The sequence below is a fragment of the Corvus kubaryi genome, unplaced genomic scaffold (assembly GCF_017639235.1).
Source record: "Corvus kubaryi isolate FWS band 111438036 unplaced genomic scaffold, C.kubaryi_AGA036_p1.0 137, whole genome shotgun sequence".
In the NCBI taxonomy this organism is placed as follows: Eukaryota; Metazoa; Chordata; class Aves; order Passeriformes; family Corvidae; genus Corvus; species Corvus kubaryi.
This window is the reverse complement of record NW_024580671.1, coordinates 15,354,152-15,370,490: the sequence shown is the minus strand read 5'-3', so window position 1 is coordinate 15,370,490 and position 16,339 is coordinate 15,354,152. Positions and strand designations below refer to the sequence as shown.

Here is a 16,339-nt window from a genome sequence, read left to right as displayed (position 1 = left end):
ATTGGTCAACAGTTTAGTCATTTGAAGAGTTCGTGTAAGTTACCCTTTCTTTTACAGATTGCAAGGTGTGATTCACAGACTCATTTATGTTGGAAAAAACCTACAAAATCCAGCTATTAACCTAATACTGCCCAGTCCACCACTAAACCATGTCCCTAAACACCACATCTGAATGTCTTCTAAATACCTCCAGGGATGATGACTCCACCACTTTCTTCTTCAGTGTGTTCTAATGGTTTTTGGTGAAGACATTTTTCTTAAATGTCCAACAGAAACCTCTCTTGGCACTACAAATTTTGCATTTTCCACAAGACTGAGACTGGACTGGCAAAATTCAATTTCTAATATGAATGGATTTTGAAATGTAATTTCATTTTACAGGTAAAATTGCGTGCATCTGTGATCCATGCAGTATTTCTTTAAATAGAGTAGAACCTTAGGAAAATTGGAGAAGAGGGCCTCAGGTCTAGCCTCCTGTTCAAAACAGGCTAAACCTCAAAGTTGAGTTGGGTTGCTCAAGACTTTGCCCAGTGTAGTTTTGAAAATATCCAAGGATGGAGATTCCACAGCATCTATGGCTGTTACTCTGTACTTTTTGAAAGAATCTGTGTGTTTCTGCTTTAGATAGTGAAACACTGTGATTAGCTTCCTCCTTGGCTTTCTCTTTTTAACAGGGTAAGCAAACCTAGTTCCCTGCATCTCTTCTCATGTTCTGTGTGCTTCAGCCCCCAAACCATCTCAGTGGTTCTTTAGTGTACGTGTTCCGGTTCTTCAGTGCTTTGTAACTGCGTGTCCTAAGCCACAGTGTCTATCCCTGGTCTGGCCTTTTGTGTACTGAATGAAAGGGGATAATCACTTCACTTGATCTCCTAGTTTTGCTTTTACACCCAGTGTATGTTGATAATGTAGTAATTTACTGAATATTCTGTTCATACTGTCTCTTTTTCTGTGTGCACACAGGCAGTACCGTTCCACAGGGACATAGCTAAAAATATAGAGGGAAGGAGGGACACAGTGAAGACATTCCATCTGTCAAAAAGGAACTGATAAACTTAATAGGAACCAAAAAGGTTTAGGGCTCCACATAAAGTTAGCAATGCTTTATAGAATTTGAATTGTAGCTTGAAACTTGAAGCTTATACTGTAAGTTAAAATATCACTTTCTATCTAACAAGATTTTTGCACCATCATATGTGGTATAAAGATTCTTATTTTGTTTGCATTATTTTGCTTTGAGACAAACAGGGATTGATATTGCATCTCTGTAGCCGTAGATCAGATAAATTGACCTTGTTTACTTCCAGTTGTTTAATTGCACAGAAGTTTAGAGTGGGAAGAAAGCTCATGGAAACTGGCATGGATGAGGAAGCTGAAGACATTCCATACTACTGGCAATCATTGTCTTTGTTTATTGCATTTTGGTTAATGTATTTTTATAAATATATTTTAAAAGCTGAATGCTTACAATAAAATATTTTAATTAGTAAGTTATAAATAATTTAGATGAGTTTATATAGTATTTTATAGCTACAGAATAACTTCAGTGGAATCAGAAAAAAATTCAACGCAGCAAATTTAGCAGCTCTTCAAAGCAAGGATCAGTGAAGTTTCTTGTGATCTCAGTATCTTATGTACAAAACTGCAGAGTCGATCACTTGGGGCTTCTGTTCCTGTGAGTCAAGGGCAAGCATGGAGAAGGATATGTCATTAAAATTAATTTAAAAAAATTTAGATCTGGCTTTCATATTTCTGTATTGCTAGTTCAATATACTTCTTGGTATGGGCTTTTTCCCAGTTTTATGAAGTCAGGGGAATTACTCAGAAGGGTTAGTTTCTGTTCTTTAATTTTCAGAATGGAAAATTATTTATTGTTTACAATTTTCTTAGAATGCACATAGATGTGAAAATATTGTAACTAATTTTAGAACTGGTGAAAATACTTTTTCACAAGAATTTTAGCTTTTGACATAATTAGCTCTATGGTTGCCAGACCTACAGATTTAAACAAATTACTGCAGTATTTCCTTCACTGAGTCCTTAATAGTACAGTTTAACTAACAGCATTATTTACTCCTTTAATAGTTGATCATTGTAAGCAAAAGCAGTATGATGAACATCGCTTTTTTAACAGAGTAATCTTATTTGAAGTATTGATTAAGACATGGTCATTATCATCCATAATCTCTTTGGAGGAGAAGAAAAAGGTCAGTTGCCCTTCTTAGTCCTGCTTTTAACTTTCAAAAACTGACATATGTCTATTATCTGTACAAATGCTAGAAGTTGTGTCTAAATTGAAAATCATTAGGAATTTACTGTCCTTACAATAAACCTATATTGGAGAATGCTTAAATATGGAAATCATTGCACAAAGCTGTTAGTTATCATCACAAACACATTTGGTGAGTGTAGGTATTTTATGTTCCTTTGATCTTTTATTTGTCAGTATTATAAAAATATTGTAGTATTCTAGTGTTATATACCCTCAACTTCTGATAACACTAATTTTCCCATGGTGTAGCAGTCATATTTAATTTAATTATATTGACAATATCAGTGGAAATTATTTTGTAAGCATGTTTTTAATCTAGGATTTAAAGAAAGAATTAAGCACCACCAAGATAATAATTAAGATTTTTAGATAAATTCATGGGGAATTATATAGAGGACAAAAACATCCTTGTATTTAGTTTTCTAGACTAAACATGAGCAAAGGATAATGGGCACCAAAGAGACCATTCATGTTAGCAGTGTATTTAGTGTTTTGAGCAAGGCAGATGGTATCCAGAAAGAGTTCAAAGAGCTTTTTGTAGGTTGAAATGAAAGGTTAATTAAAAGCAAACTCAAAAAATTAAGCTCAGTAATCTTACTGTTCTTACTTATCTAGCACAGCTGTAGTTACAAGGAGTTCCTGTAAAATGTTTTTCATCTCCAAAATTTTTTTTATTCTAATCTGTTCCTGAGTGGAGTTGCTTTTCCTTATTGTTCTAGTAATGTGTTGGTCAGGTATGGAACATAGGGAGTTCAGGAACTTTAGAATATAGGGAGTGCTTGCATTATCCTTATTGTACTAAATATTCTGTTTCTTTCATATTTTACTTGTTTGTAAAGATTCTGAATGGATACAGCTATCTTCATCTCTCCTATTGATAATGTTCTCAAGCTTAAGTTTTGCCTTTTGTAACTGCTGGTTTTCAGGCATTCCCAATATAAAAAGCTCTGTTTAATTCAAATTCCAGATTAATCTATTCCTTAGTTAGAGTGAAGGTCATTTTACTTCCAAGAAGTGCCGAACATACTTCTTCAGATTCAACGGATCAAAATCTCATTGTCTGAATGCTTATCAGGCTTACTGTCAGTCACACTGATTCTTATTAGTCCTGAAGTATTTTATCCCAGCCTCATCACCTCCACTTTTAACATGTTGCTAGCAAAAGATGTCTCTCCTCAATTCAAGAGTCGTATTTGTTCTAGTAGTATTGGGCTGAATTCTGATCTTCAGACAACTTAAAGAAGCCTCATATCCCCAGGGCTGGTCCTCGGGGGACCTTGAATCATCCTGATACCTGATGAAAGGACAGTAGAGAAGAGCTCAAGCCACTAAGCAGATCTTTCAAGTGCTTTCAATTGACGTGATGGCAGCTGTCGTAGTTGATGGTGGAACCAACAAGGAAAGGTGCTTTGCTAGACCTGGTGGTTATGAAGAATAAAGAACTGGTTGGGGATTTGGAAGTTCAAGAAAGCCTTGGCTATAGTGACTGTGAGAAGAAGGAGTTCAGGATCCTAAGAGGAGGAAGCAGGGGAACAAAGCAGGACTACAGCACTGCATTTCAGGAAAACAGACTTCATCCTCATCAGAGCTCTGCTTGGAAGAATCTCATGGACTATGACCTTGGAGATGAGGGGTCTGGGAGAGCTGGCTGATAGTAATCACTCCCTTCAAATTCAGGAAAGGACCGCCCCAATAAGCAGGAAATCAAGCAAAGATGGCAGGCAGGGATGAGCAAGGATGTCCTAATTGAACTCCAATGTAAAAAGAAAGTGTACAAAACGTGGAAGGAGGGACAAGTGACCCAGAAATATAGATGTCTTGTCCAGTCTTGCGGAGGTGGGGCCAGGAAAGCACAAGCTGGTCTGGAGAGGGATATAAAGGACAACAACAAAAGATTCTACAAGTACATAAACAGCAAAAGGAAGACTAGGGGAAATGTGGGCCTGCTACTGACTGGGGCAAGAGAGCTTGTGACAAATGATTTGGAGAAGTCCAAGATGCTTAATGCTGCCTTTGTCTCAGTCTGTACCAATAAAAACAGCTTTCAGGAATCCCGGGCCCCTGCAGCTAGAGGGAAAGTCTGGTGCAAGGAGGAGGAGAACTGGGTTAGGGAGCAGTTAAATGAACTGGTCATACATAAATTCGTAAGGTCTGATGTGTTGCACCCATGAGTGCTGATGGAGTTGGCTGAGGCCATTGTGAGGTGACTTGATTATGGCTATTGGGAAAGCAGATCTCATTCATGTCTGCAGGAGCAGAAAGAAGAAAACTCTGGGAGAGTTCAGTCTCATTGACTTCAGCCCAATCCCATAGGAGATGATAGAGGACATCCTCCAGAAAAGGATTTCAAAAGTCATGAAGGACAAGAAGATGATCATGAGTAGCCAGCATGGATTTACAAAGTAGTTTACTCATGACTGACCAACCCTGGCAGCCTTCTGCAACTGGTAGGCAAGTAGAAGGCACTGGATGTTGTTTGTCTGAACTTGTAAAGCCTTTGACACCTACCCCACATACTGCCAAGTTGACAAAGTGTGGGTTAGGTAAACAGATGGTGAGGTGGATACAAACTAGCTGAATGACCAGGCCCGAGTTGGGATCAGTGTCACAAAGTCAAGTTGGAAACAAGACACTAGAGGTGTACCTAGGCATCAATACTGGGGCAAATCCTAGTTAACATCTTCATTAATGACCTGGATGATGGGACAGAGTATACCTGCAGGAATTCCATGGATGATACAAACATGGGAGGATCGACTGGTACGTGAATGGTTGGGCCACACTCAAAGGGACCTCAAAAGGCTGAAGAATTCTTATGAAGTTCAAAAAGGCAAAAGGCAGAGCCCTGCTTATGTGGAGGAATAGCCTCATTACACTGAGTTGTAAAGCACTTTGGCAGAGGAGGACCTTGGGGTGCTGGTGGATGACAAGCTCAACATGAGCGATGCACACTTGCAGTAAAAAAAGCCAACTGGGCTGCATCAACAACAGTGCTTCCAGTGGCCATGGGGGATGGTCCTTCTTCTCTGCACTGCGCAGGCCATATCTGGAGTGCTGTCTCCAGTTTCCCAGTACAAGAGAGGCATGAGTATATTTGAGTTAGTCCAGTTCAGGGCTACAAAGATGATTGAGGGACTCCTGTGAGGAGAGACTGAGGCAGCTGAGACTGTTCAGCCAAGAGAAGAGAAGGCTCAAGGAGGGGATTTTACCCATGTGCACAAATCAAGGATGGGAGGGAATGAAGATGAGGAAGCTGTGGTCTTCCCAGTATTGCCCACTGGTAGGAAAAAAGACAGTGGTGCAAATGAAAACATGTGAAATTTCATCTGAACACAGGAAAAATTTTTTACTGTGAGGGTGGTCAAACACTGGAACAGGTTGCCCACAGGGGTTTTGGAGTCTCCATTTGTGGAGATACTCAAAACCCAGCTGGACATGGCCTTGGGCAGCATACTGTAGCTGATCCTGCTTGAGCAGGGGGCTTGGACCACGTGAGCTCAGTAAGTTCTTTCCAACCTAAATGGCTTTGCAACTCTTAAAATCAAGGCTGTGTAATGACTGTGCTTACAAAGTAAGCTTTGGCCAAGCTTAGCTCTTGTGATTTTTCTTTTTTAATTTATTTTGGAATCTGCAGGTAGTGCAGATTTTTTTAGTGCAGGTTTTGTTACAGAAAATTTTCTTGTAATACCACTAATAAGCATTTCGAGGGGCAGACCTTTTGATTAAGAAATTGTCAATAGGCGTATCTGTCTTACTGAAAAGGTCTTCAGAAAATGAAGTCATAACTTCTCTAGATATTCCAGTGAATGCTGCTGTTTCAGCCTACCTCTTCTATGTAATGTAGCAGAATCAAGCACAGCCCCAGAAGCTGCTCTGACAGTGCCCAGGAGGCCAAGCTATGCAGCTGCTGCATTGCGCAAACAGAGCAATTGCACAAAAGTTGGAAATTAATGCTTATTGGTTTTAATTTGGTTTGTATATTAGGGCTATGCTAGTTTAATTCATAGTTGCAGTTTCTTTTATGAGAATATGTTATGTATAGTACCAATATTTTTACTTCTTTGTAATTTACAGGATGGAGGTCTGCTCCTAAATAATCCTTCTGCGCTGGCAGTTCATGAGTGCAAGTGTCTTTGGCCGAATGTTCCATTGCAGTGTCTGATTTCGCTGGGCACTGGTCGATACGAAAGCGAGGTAAAGACCAACGTCACACACACCAGTCTGAAAGCCAAATTGACAAATGTTATCAACAGTGCAACTGATACAGAAGGTTGGTGTCTTAAAATACACTTGTATTGTGACTGTCCTCAGTTTTATTTATGTTTCCTAGAATTATAGCTCCAATTCAGAGAACGATCTTCAACCTTTTGTCTTTCCCCTTCTCCCCTCTACCAGCCCCATGAAACTAATTGAAGCATGTCTCTTTGTAACTTACTGTGTATAGTTTTAGTACCAATATTACCTGTTTTCTGGAGGATAAATCTTTTTACTTGAGCTTTAGGATAAAAGGCATATTCTGGAATTAATTTAAAAATCGTATTTTCTTATATTTTGTTTTTCCCATAACACAGAAAAGCTTAGTAGTTAATACAGAACATTGATTTTCAACAGCTTCAGAAAAAGTATTTGATTTCTGATCTTTTTTATATATGCTTTTATACCTGTACTTTGCCAAGGACTATACTGTATCTGCCAGTCCTGATGACTTTCATTGCTATCAGGAGGAGCCAAGCATCTGTTTTCTAAAATAAATTTGATTCCTAGTAGATGGGAGTACACTGGAACTCTATCACTAGCAGTTTACTTTTGTTTATATAAACAGGAAGTACTGATATACAGATAATTTCCCTCTCCCCTTACAAAGGAAACTGATATTGCAAAAGGCCAGGGAACAAGAAATGCTCTTACAATTTAGAGCCCTTGCTGTATAGTCTCTGTCAACTGACTGTCACTAGTAGGAAAAAGCTAGATTTTGGATTGCCTTTTGGTTTTTGCACAGTTGTGGAAAGGCAGTGGGAATTGTGGGAAGGAGATATGTGGTGTCCACTTTCTATCAGAAAGTTTCATTGCAGATGAAAAATGAGGCAAGAAATTTGATGGGAAGAGGAAGAAAGGAGAGTTCATTGTGGAGACCAAAGGAAAAGAAATGGAAAGAGGGGAGCGTAGATTTGAGCAAATGGGAACTTACATTACGAAGGAAAAAAGGGAGGGTATTAAACAGGACAAGAAAGACTGGATGTGGTGAGACAAGAACAGACATAGATGAGTAATTTGCAGGAGGAGAGGCCAAGCCAAGAGGATTTCTGATTTACAAGAATCTTTTTGTGATCTTACCCATGATTTTTTTTTCACTTCAAACTTTTTATATGACAATAGATGTTTAAAAGAATGGAGGAACATGGTAAGAATGGAAAGAAGTTAGAATGAATGCTGAAGGAGGTGATAGAAATGGAATTTTAAATGAGCCAACAGAAAGATCTAAAGGGAGAGAGAAACATTACAAAAAAAGAACATACAAATGCATTACACAGTTTTTTATTATTTTACAGAAGTCATTTAATTTAACTTGAATATTTTAAATTAACAGTTGTAAACAAAATAAAGGTTTAATCCTACATATTTTTACTTTGAGATTGCAGAAGAATGTATATCTGTCATTTTCATAATACTAATGTTAGTACCAAGTGTAACAAATCATGGGTATCTTGAAATGGGAATATGCAAGTTACATTCCTGCTCCTCAGGATATGCTCTTACTTGTTAAGGAATGGAATGTAATTAAAAATCTAGATAGCTGAAAAGCCTACTTAATTGTCATACCAGTGAAGTTGTCTTGGAATAAAAGATGAAGCTTTTTGAGAGTAAACAGAGCTACAGGGTCAATTATAAACCTTCTAATGAGAAAGGAGTTTTGATGAGACAGTGGTAGAAAAATGTTTACTCAGCAAAGCAGCACATATTTACTCTTAGTGTGTCACTCCAGAGCAGATGTTGTTCAGAGCACTTGCAGGACTGTCAGAATCTCTCATGTGAATTTATTTAACTGTTTTCTTCATTTGTTTTCAATACAGAAGTTCACACCATGCTGGATGCACTGTTGCCTCCAGATACTTATTTCAGATTTAACCCTCTTATGAATGAAGACATACCTCTGGATGAAAGTCGTAAAGAGAAACTGAGTCAGCTGCAGACAGATGGAATTCGTTATTTAGAACGAAATGAAGAAAAACTAAGGAAAGCTGCAAAAATATTAACACAAGAAAAATCAGCTTTGCAGAGGCTTCAGGACTGGATAAGATTAAAGGCTGACATGTATGAAGGCCTCCCGTTTCTTTCCAAATTGTGAATAAGTAATGCATGAAAGATAAATGTAAATCTTGTTCCAGAAAATCCATTTGGTACTGTAAAGGAAGAACGTTTATTCAGGGTAAATAACATCTTTGGAAAGCTATCAGAATTCTGGAGAAAGCCATTCAGGATGGCTGTTTCGTGCACACTTGTTACAAAGTTTTATGGTGTTAATTATTTTTGGAACTTAATGAATCTTACTGTTGCTCTACTTTAATTTCTGAAAGTCGGTAAAACTGAAAATTATGAAAACAATTGTGCAATGCATTTTTGGATGTATGTACTATAACTACAGTGGCAGAAAACCTTTATTTATCAACTACCAGGCTTATTCGAAGTTAACAAAGATTAAATCCTCATTCACTTTAGTGTAGGCAATATACCTGTTAGGCTCTTATATAGGCAGTGTATTTAATAGAAATGTAATGTTCTTGCAAAAACTCTGCCTGTGTTAATTGCACTTTTACATTTGAAAAATAACATTTAAATTTGTTTTTTATTTTAGTGGATTTTGTACATAACAGTAGTTATGAGTAAAATGTTTGGATGACTATAAATGGCCTATTAAATTATCGACATTAACTGGTATTTTTAGAACTTTCTGCTTATTGTTTTTATGGGAATAACTGCCGATTGATTAATTCATTATTTGAAAATAAGCCCAAGTCCCAAAACTGCACTTGAGCTGCTATTCCAGTTATAGGATAAAGGAAATAAAATCCTGAAATAGCTCATATGAATGAGAAGGTTTCTTAGAGAAACTTTGCCAAACTCGAGGTGTATCTAGTCAAGAAGAAAATGAAAAGTTGAAACATCAAATTATATAAATTTCTTTTTTATCTTCTAACTTTCATATATGCATCCTTCTGAAATTACCTCAGAGCTTTGAAGTTAATGTTTAGAACTTATTCCAGTCCTACTGCCCATTCCTTTGGGCATACTTCCTGCATATGCTGTGAGGGATGTCGTGAAAACAGCATTTTCAACAACAGGAGGGCACATGGGAGTTCTTCAAAACAGTGCAGTGAAATTTGAGGTAGGCACAGCTGCTGTCACATGTTGGGCTGTACCTGTTAATAAGATTGTTTGCCAGGCACCTGGGTGAGTGTCTTGTAGACAGCTACAATGCATGAGAATATTGACTAGATAAAATGTATGTTCCATGCAGTAGCTAAAACACCCCGTTTCACCAAAATCAGTGTATTTGGCACTTTGCTGTTTGGAACTAATCACCTGCCATTGCATTATCTACTAAAAATAACATTTATTGTGATAGTCACCTTCTGTACTTGTTTAAAGCATTGAAAATGTTATTAGGCTGCAGTTCAGAAAGGAACTATGAGGCAGACAGCTGAGATCTTTGGAGTTGCTACATCGTATTCTTGACCGTGCAAGAAAACATTTGGTTGGGATGGGGGTTTTTTTAAAATTTGATATATTTTTAATTTTGACCTGTGTCATTTTAACTCAGATATTCATCCTTTTCTGGTTCTCCCTCAGTTCTCTGCCTTGTGTGTGCCACACAAGGCAGAGATTTATGATCTTAATCCAACTTTCATTTATACAACCTCCTTTTTGCATTCTACTTACTAAGAACTGAGTAACAGAATAATGAGATCAAATCTTTCCCATAGGTATGAGATGATTAAAGCATATAAAAAAGAAATGTCAACATTTTTCTGATAGAGGTACCTTGTACAGAGTGAAACTGTGTTGCCAGCATCCTAAGTCAAAACAGACAGTATCAGGTAGTCTCATGTAACAACATAAATTACACACTTCCTTTTGTGGCAAAGAGCAAAGTCACAGCACCATCCATGAGATATCAAAGGCATTATTCTGAATTCATAAGTTTCCAGTCACAGTTTTTTGTACTATCTAAGGAAACATGTACCTCTAGTGAACAAAGTGATAACATTTCCATTTAATTTTTTTTATATAAATAAAACCTCATGTTCTGAGGATTTTATTTCAGCTGGGGTAAGATCTGGATTCGTGATGATACTGGAAACTGCTGTCTTATCTTCATTCACCCCTTTTCCCCTTCCTCTTTATTGCTATAACAATATTTTTCTTAAGTGTGGCTTTTAAAATTACATATGGAATTGAGTTGAGCTGTAGGGTAATTAATTCAGACTGTTTTAGGCCTCTGTGCATATAAATTCACAAGGTGTTGTATTGAATGCCTTCAAACCAAAATCTTTGATCCTCAGTTCTGCAAGTGCTCCACTGTCTATCAGGCACTAATTAGGAGTTTGTTCTCCTCTCTGAACCATTTTTAAATGTGGAGATGCAATAGGTGTTTCACTTGAGCTGTAATTAGTTTTTAGTTACTTCAAAAAAAATTAGCAATTTGCCAGAAATCCTAACTACTATGGAGGTGTTCCTACAGCACTCTATATAAAGTAAAACTATTTTCAGGAAGTTTGAGGCATTGGCTGTGGAATACCACATGATACTTCAACAGCAGAAAATGGAATAAGAACTGTAACAGAATGAGGACTTGCTAAATTAAGAAAAAGAAATTTAAATTAAGGGGGTTTATTGATAAGGAGTAGGGGAATTAGCACTGGGTCCAATACAAGCTGGTTTTAACAGATCATTGTGATGGACTGAAGAACATGATAATTCCCTTCACAGATGAATCTAGGAGGGATCATGAATATTTTGAACAATATGATTTCAGTGCAGCATGGATTTGAGAAGAGATTAGACTAGAATGAAAAAAGTGCCTCTGAAGAATAAAAATGTTGACAACTCTACTGCAGAACATCACGTTAAAGGAATCCTGCTTTGAAAAAGTACCCCTGGGAATGCTGTGAGGCTATCCAGTTAAAAAACTGAAATTGACTCATCAGTCACAGCTACAAAAATAACTGTATCAGTGCACCAGAGAATTCCCCACCCAGGAAAATGTGAACAAACCTGAAAAAATTAGATCAATGTGAATTTTGAATCTAGAATAAGCAATCACAAGAAGACAGTAAGTAGGTAAGAATTCTTGGTAACTTGTGCATTCAGAGATGACTTCAAGGTTTTCTGACCAGATGAGTGTTACCGTTTTAAAATGTGCCTGGTCTGTATCCTGGAAACAAAATCAGGAGCTTTATTGGTGTTCCTGCCCACAGCAATGGGGTTGGAGCTAGATGATCTTTACGGTCTCTTCTAACCCAAGCTTTGCTATGATTCTGGGATGAATTTAGGCTTTAGTTGAGAGAGTGAAAATGTCAAATTTGCAAAATTGACAAAATGTCTTTGCTATGATTTTGAAAGGCAGAAAGAAAGTCCAGACTTGGAAACGAAAAGGAATAGGCATAAAATAATCTCCCTTTTTGCAAAGTCAGAAAGAGAAAAGCCTCTTAGCTTTTCTTAGATGACCTCTTAGGTCACCTCTTAGTTTCTAATTATCTATGCAGAAGGAGATATTAACTGAAGGAGGTTTCATTACCAAAGGAAAGAAAATAAAACTTTTAAATGTTGAAGTGTGATCACTTTAAGATACTTCCTGTCAGTGTCCATTCCAGTAGTGAAATGAAGATACTGATTCTATTGCACAAGCTGCAGGCAGCCGCAGTTGAATATAATTATAGTTTTGGTCAGTGCTATTAGAGAAAAATATTCAGACTAAAACAGATGGAAAGAAAGGCAGCCAAAGGGAAGATGAGGAGAGTGTGGTTTGTTTCATCTAACAAAACAAGGGCTGGAAGGAGGGAACCTGTTGCTGTTTAAAAATACTTCAAGAAGGAAAAGATAGTAGGCTAAGGGACAACACTTGCATAAAACCAGAAGTGCTTAAACTTAGTCAGTAAATTTAACCAGGAAGTAAAAGGTGCTAAACCCCTGAGGAGCAAGTTACAGAATGGCTACACAAAATTAAAAGAGCAAAAGAAACTGATTTAGTCTGAGTTTTAGAAATTGAACTTCTGAAGGGGGTTCTATAATGCACTGTGCCTACCAGTCTCCATGGCCAACTTAATCCCTTTAATTTATGAGGCAGGTGAGAACTCATTAATTCCTCATACATAGCAGAATCCATAGGCTTGTGGAAGTGTCTAACAGTTTCTTCTCTTTAGGTCTAATAGATAAGGATTATGTCTTGTCTTTGATCCGTTACTTACATTTAATTTATTTTGCTTTTCTTGCCAAGCTGGTAAAGGGAGCTGATACAGGCTGAAGTAATACAAGACACATGACAGGTGAAAGAAAAATTTGGTATGTGCTTATTTTCATCAGAGGTTAAAATACTTATATGCTGCTGGGTCAACAAATAGTGCTGGTTTTCTTTCATTACAAGGTTGTTCTCAAAATGACAAGTATTAAATACAAACATAATCTGTTGCAGGGGAGTATGTGTTAAGGCCTCCCCTTTCAGTTTAAGGACTGCACTCCAAGCCAGCTGTGATACAAACCCGTCTTCTTTTACACTCAACTACATAAGGCAAGAAGGGAAATCCAGTTGTTTGGGTTTTTTCACTCTGTTTCTTAAACAGTGAGTCAAATTTTCAGCCCTTGCAGAGCTGTTCTGTTTGATGGACAGTTTGGTGCTCGAAGATACATTCATTCTTAGTGCAATTATATTCATTTACAAAGAAGAACAAGCATGCCAAATGCCTCTTCCTCAAACTCTGCAGGAATGAGATGAGTAGGCTCTTTCCTTGTTCCAGCTGCTCATCACTGAGGTGTGAAATCAAGGAGCTGCTGCCCGCCAGTTCTCCTGTTCACTGCTCAGCCTCCTTATTCCCAGCCTCCTCACTCCCATACCTGCTGCTGTGTCTGCTCCTGGTATGTGCCCATTAATTCCAGTGTGCCACGTGGTCCAATACTCTGCTGATGGTCTTCTTCACTGTTTGCAGCTACTCATACAACACAAACGATTTTTTTAATTGTTCTTTCTTCAAGATTTCACAAGAACAATTATTTATTTTAATAAAGTTGGCAGTTTTCAGTAAGGGGGAACCATTTGCAATTTTCAACATACTGTAAAAATTAAAGAAGCACTGAAAGCCTGTATTACTTATATCCCTGGTAATACATGTTTATGGCAACAATTCAATTTTGCTTTTTATTTATGATTTCATTTTATTTATTGGTTTCTCATATCAATATCATTAACTGCTATTTCCCCATATAGTTCCAATAGCATAAAAAATACACAGGAGCATTTTGAAATCTTTACCTTTCAGGAAGAAGCTGTAATAACAACATTTTCATATAAAACCACAGAGACAAACTCGACTGATAACTAATACCTTTAAAGTGCAAGGCTGAGTTCAGCAAAGTTATGCTGTTAGGATTTAAAAGCTCTTCTTTTCTTTTGCAAGACCTTGGGAACTGGAAAGGGAACAGCTTTTTGTTCTTACACCATTATTTTTCTAATTGAATGATGTAATAATCATCACACTAGTAACACAGGGAAATACTCTTCCTGAATGTCTTAAAATTTGGATAGCAAATCCCCAAAAGTAACTCCTTTAAAATCTGGCCTGTGTCCAGGGCATCATTTCAACAAAGCTGCTGTTCCATGCTTCCTCACTGGCTGCTCTGTGGAAACCAGAAATATGGTCCTGTCCTTTTGTGAACCTCATTTGAATGTATTTTCAGGGAAGTGAGTCAGGCAGTCAGAAAACTTGTAACAATGGGAGAACAAGACCTTTTATATTGCTAAGACAAAAGAAGCAGAAATGTTGGAGAGTTTACAAGCTGAGTAGGGAATGTCTGTATCATCCTACAAGGAAAGGTAGGTATTTCAGGTACTGTTTAATATGTGAAGTCAAAGGACAAAATCATTGACACTGCTAAATCTGACTTCAGAGCATTTCTTTACAGAGTCTGCTAGGACATAAGCATGCCATAACTTCCAAACTTGAGCACTGTATCCATTCCAAGCAGGTCTAAACAATGTGGTTATGAATACAGCAGGAAAGACAATAATATTTCTATAGCAGAGTAAGTTTTAAGTAATTTGCACTAGATATGTCATAAATCCTTGGGAAGAGCTACAGATCAGTAAGGAAAGCTTAGATGAGATTGTCAGGAAGCAAGTGTGCTCTGGACAGCTGTTTATTCCGTGGGTTCATATATATCTATAAATGGTTGTGTATATTGGAGATGGTAAAGAAAAAAACAAGACAAAATACTTCCAGCATGATGTTGTTCCTACATATTTTATGCCCAGTCTGTAGAGTGCATTCACTTCAGACTGTCTTTGAGAAATGGAAAGCTTTCCCTCGTCCATTATGCAGGGCTTAGCATACTACAGCCTCTCAGGTAAACATTATCTCTTCTCAAACCAATACATTTACAGTAGGTGCATCATAATTCAACTTAAGAGAAACACTGTTAAAAAAGAGATCCTGAACTGAATGTATCCAGCATATGTTAGATCATGACTGTGGGGTTGCTGCTGTCTTTTGTCAGTATGAGTTGGTCACTGGTATGAGGTGCTGTCCTGTGGCACACCCAGAAAGCAGCATCGTTGCCATGCAGTTCCTGCTGCGTGGGAGCTTGGTCATCCTGCAAACAGCCCTGCTGGCACAGGACAGTGCAGCTGCTGGACACAGGCAGCAACTGGATGTTCAGCAGATAATCCTCCTTCACATTGGAGTTGGAACCACTTCATATTAGTGGTCTTTCTGACCAGTCAGGCCTTTAAAAAGTCAAAGCACACAGAATAAGATAGTTCTCTTTCCATCTGGAGATAATGAGGAAGAAGACTTAGGTCATTATTACCATCCACGACACAATGCCTTTGCTTTCCTCCCTCACAATAGCTCCTTGTAAAGAAAAAGCTCTTGCAGCCAGGCCTCAGAAAACAATACTCCATGGTCACAATAGCTCACAGTCAGCTCAAAGTCACTAAAAGCACTAGAAAGGACAAGTTCTCAGGTCCCCAAAATACTTAAAATGTCTGGTTTCCAGTTGGGCTTAGAATGCCAAACCCTGAAGGCATTGTGAGAGACTAACAGTGTCAAGAGGTCCCTGTGCAGAAGGTTCCCATGGTAAGTTCCCCATTGCAAAAGCACTTCAGAGGTGTGGAGTCTCCAGAAGAAATAAAATCCATCTGACAGCAGGTACATTGTTCTGTTCAGCAGGTAACCTTTGCTATGAAGAGCATCCCTGACAGATGTGGTATTAAGTGCCCAGCTGACATATAGGGATGTTTGTGAAATAGGTCGCTATTCTTAGCAGGAAGATGGTGCCAAGCCTTCTCGTTTCTGCCTGGGACAGTGCCGCAAAAGAAGATTCCCATGCCAGCCTTTTGTCCCAGAGAAATCTACTGTACAATGAGACAACAAAGTTTGCGAGACAGATTCAGTGCTGGTCTGAGGGGTTAGATCAGGTTCTCAAATGTGCGTGGAAGGGAGCATGTTTCCTGAACAACCCAAAGGATCAGTATGGCTGCTGCTCTGCTAACCCTACAAGCCACTTGTATGACTTTGGTTGTCACCATGGGATGACATGGTGATAGGCAGGCTGATATTCCAAATTTGTTTCTCTATTGTGTGAGAGGGCACTCAGCTGCTGGTGGTGGTAAAACCTAATTGGTCCCAATATGTGCCTGTGCTGCCATGCTTTTTCAGAGAAGTGCTATCTGTGATTCTACGAAAGCACACATCATGGAGGAAGCATGGACTGTGTTTCACATATTGGGCCCTCAAATCACTGCAGAGCACGAGATGTTCTGACTGGAACTGTGGAAGTCATGTTCCTTGAGGATCATGG

At 38.2% G+C, this 16,339-nt stretch overlaps 1 protein-coding gene across 2 annotated transcripts in view; it reads left to right on the top strand.

Annotated features, from left to right (window-relative positions):
- Positions 1-9,205, top strand: part of PNPLA8 (patatin like phospholipase domain containing 8) — a 38,239-nt gene extending 29,034 nt beyond the window's left edge. For both annotated transcript variants that reach the window (XM_042018025.1, XM_042018026.1), the window contains exons 9-10: positions 6,344-6,539; positions 8,341-9,205. In XM_042018025.1, the coding sequence (XP_041873959.1) occupies positions 6,344-6,539; positions 8,341-8,615 (471 nt within the window). In that variant the 3' untranslated portion in view covers positions 8,616-9,205. The remainder of the gene's footprint in view (positions 1-6,343; positions 6,540-8,340) is intronic.
- The last annotated feature ends 7,134 nt before the right edge of the window (positions 9,206-16,339 follow it).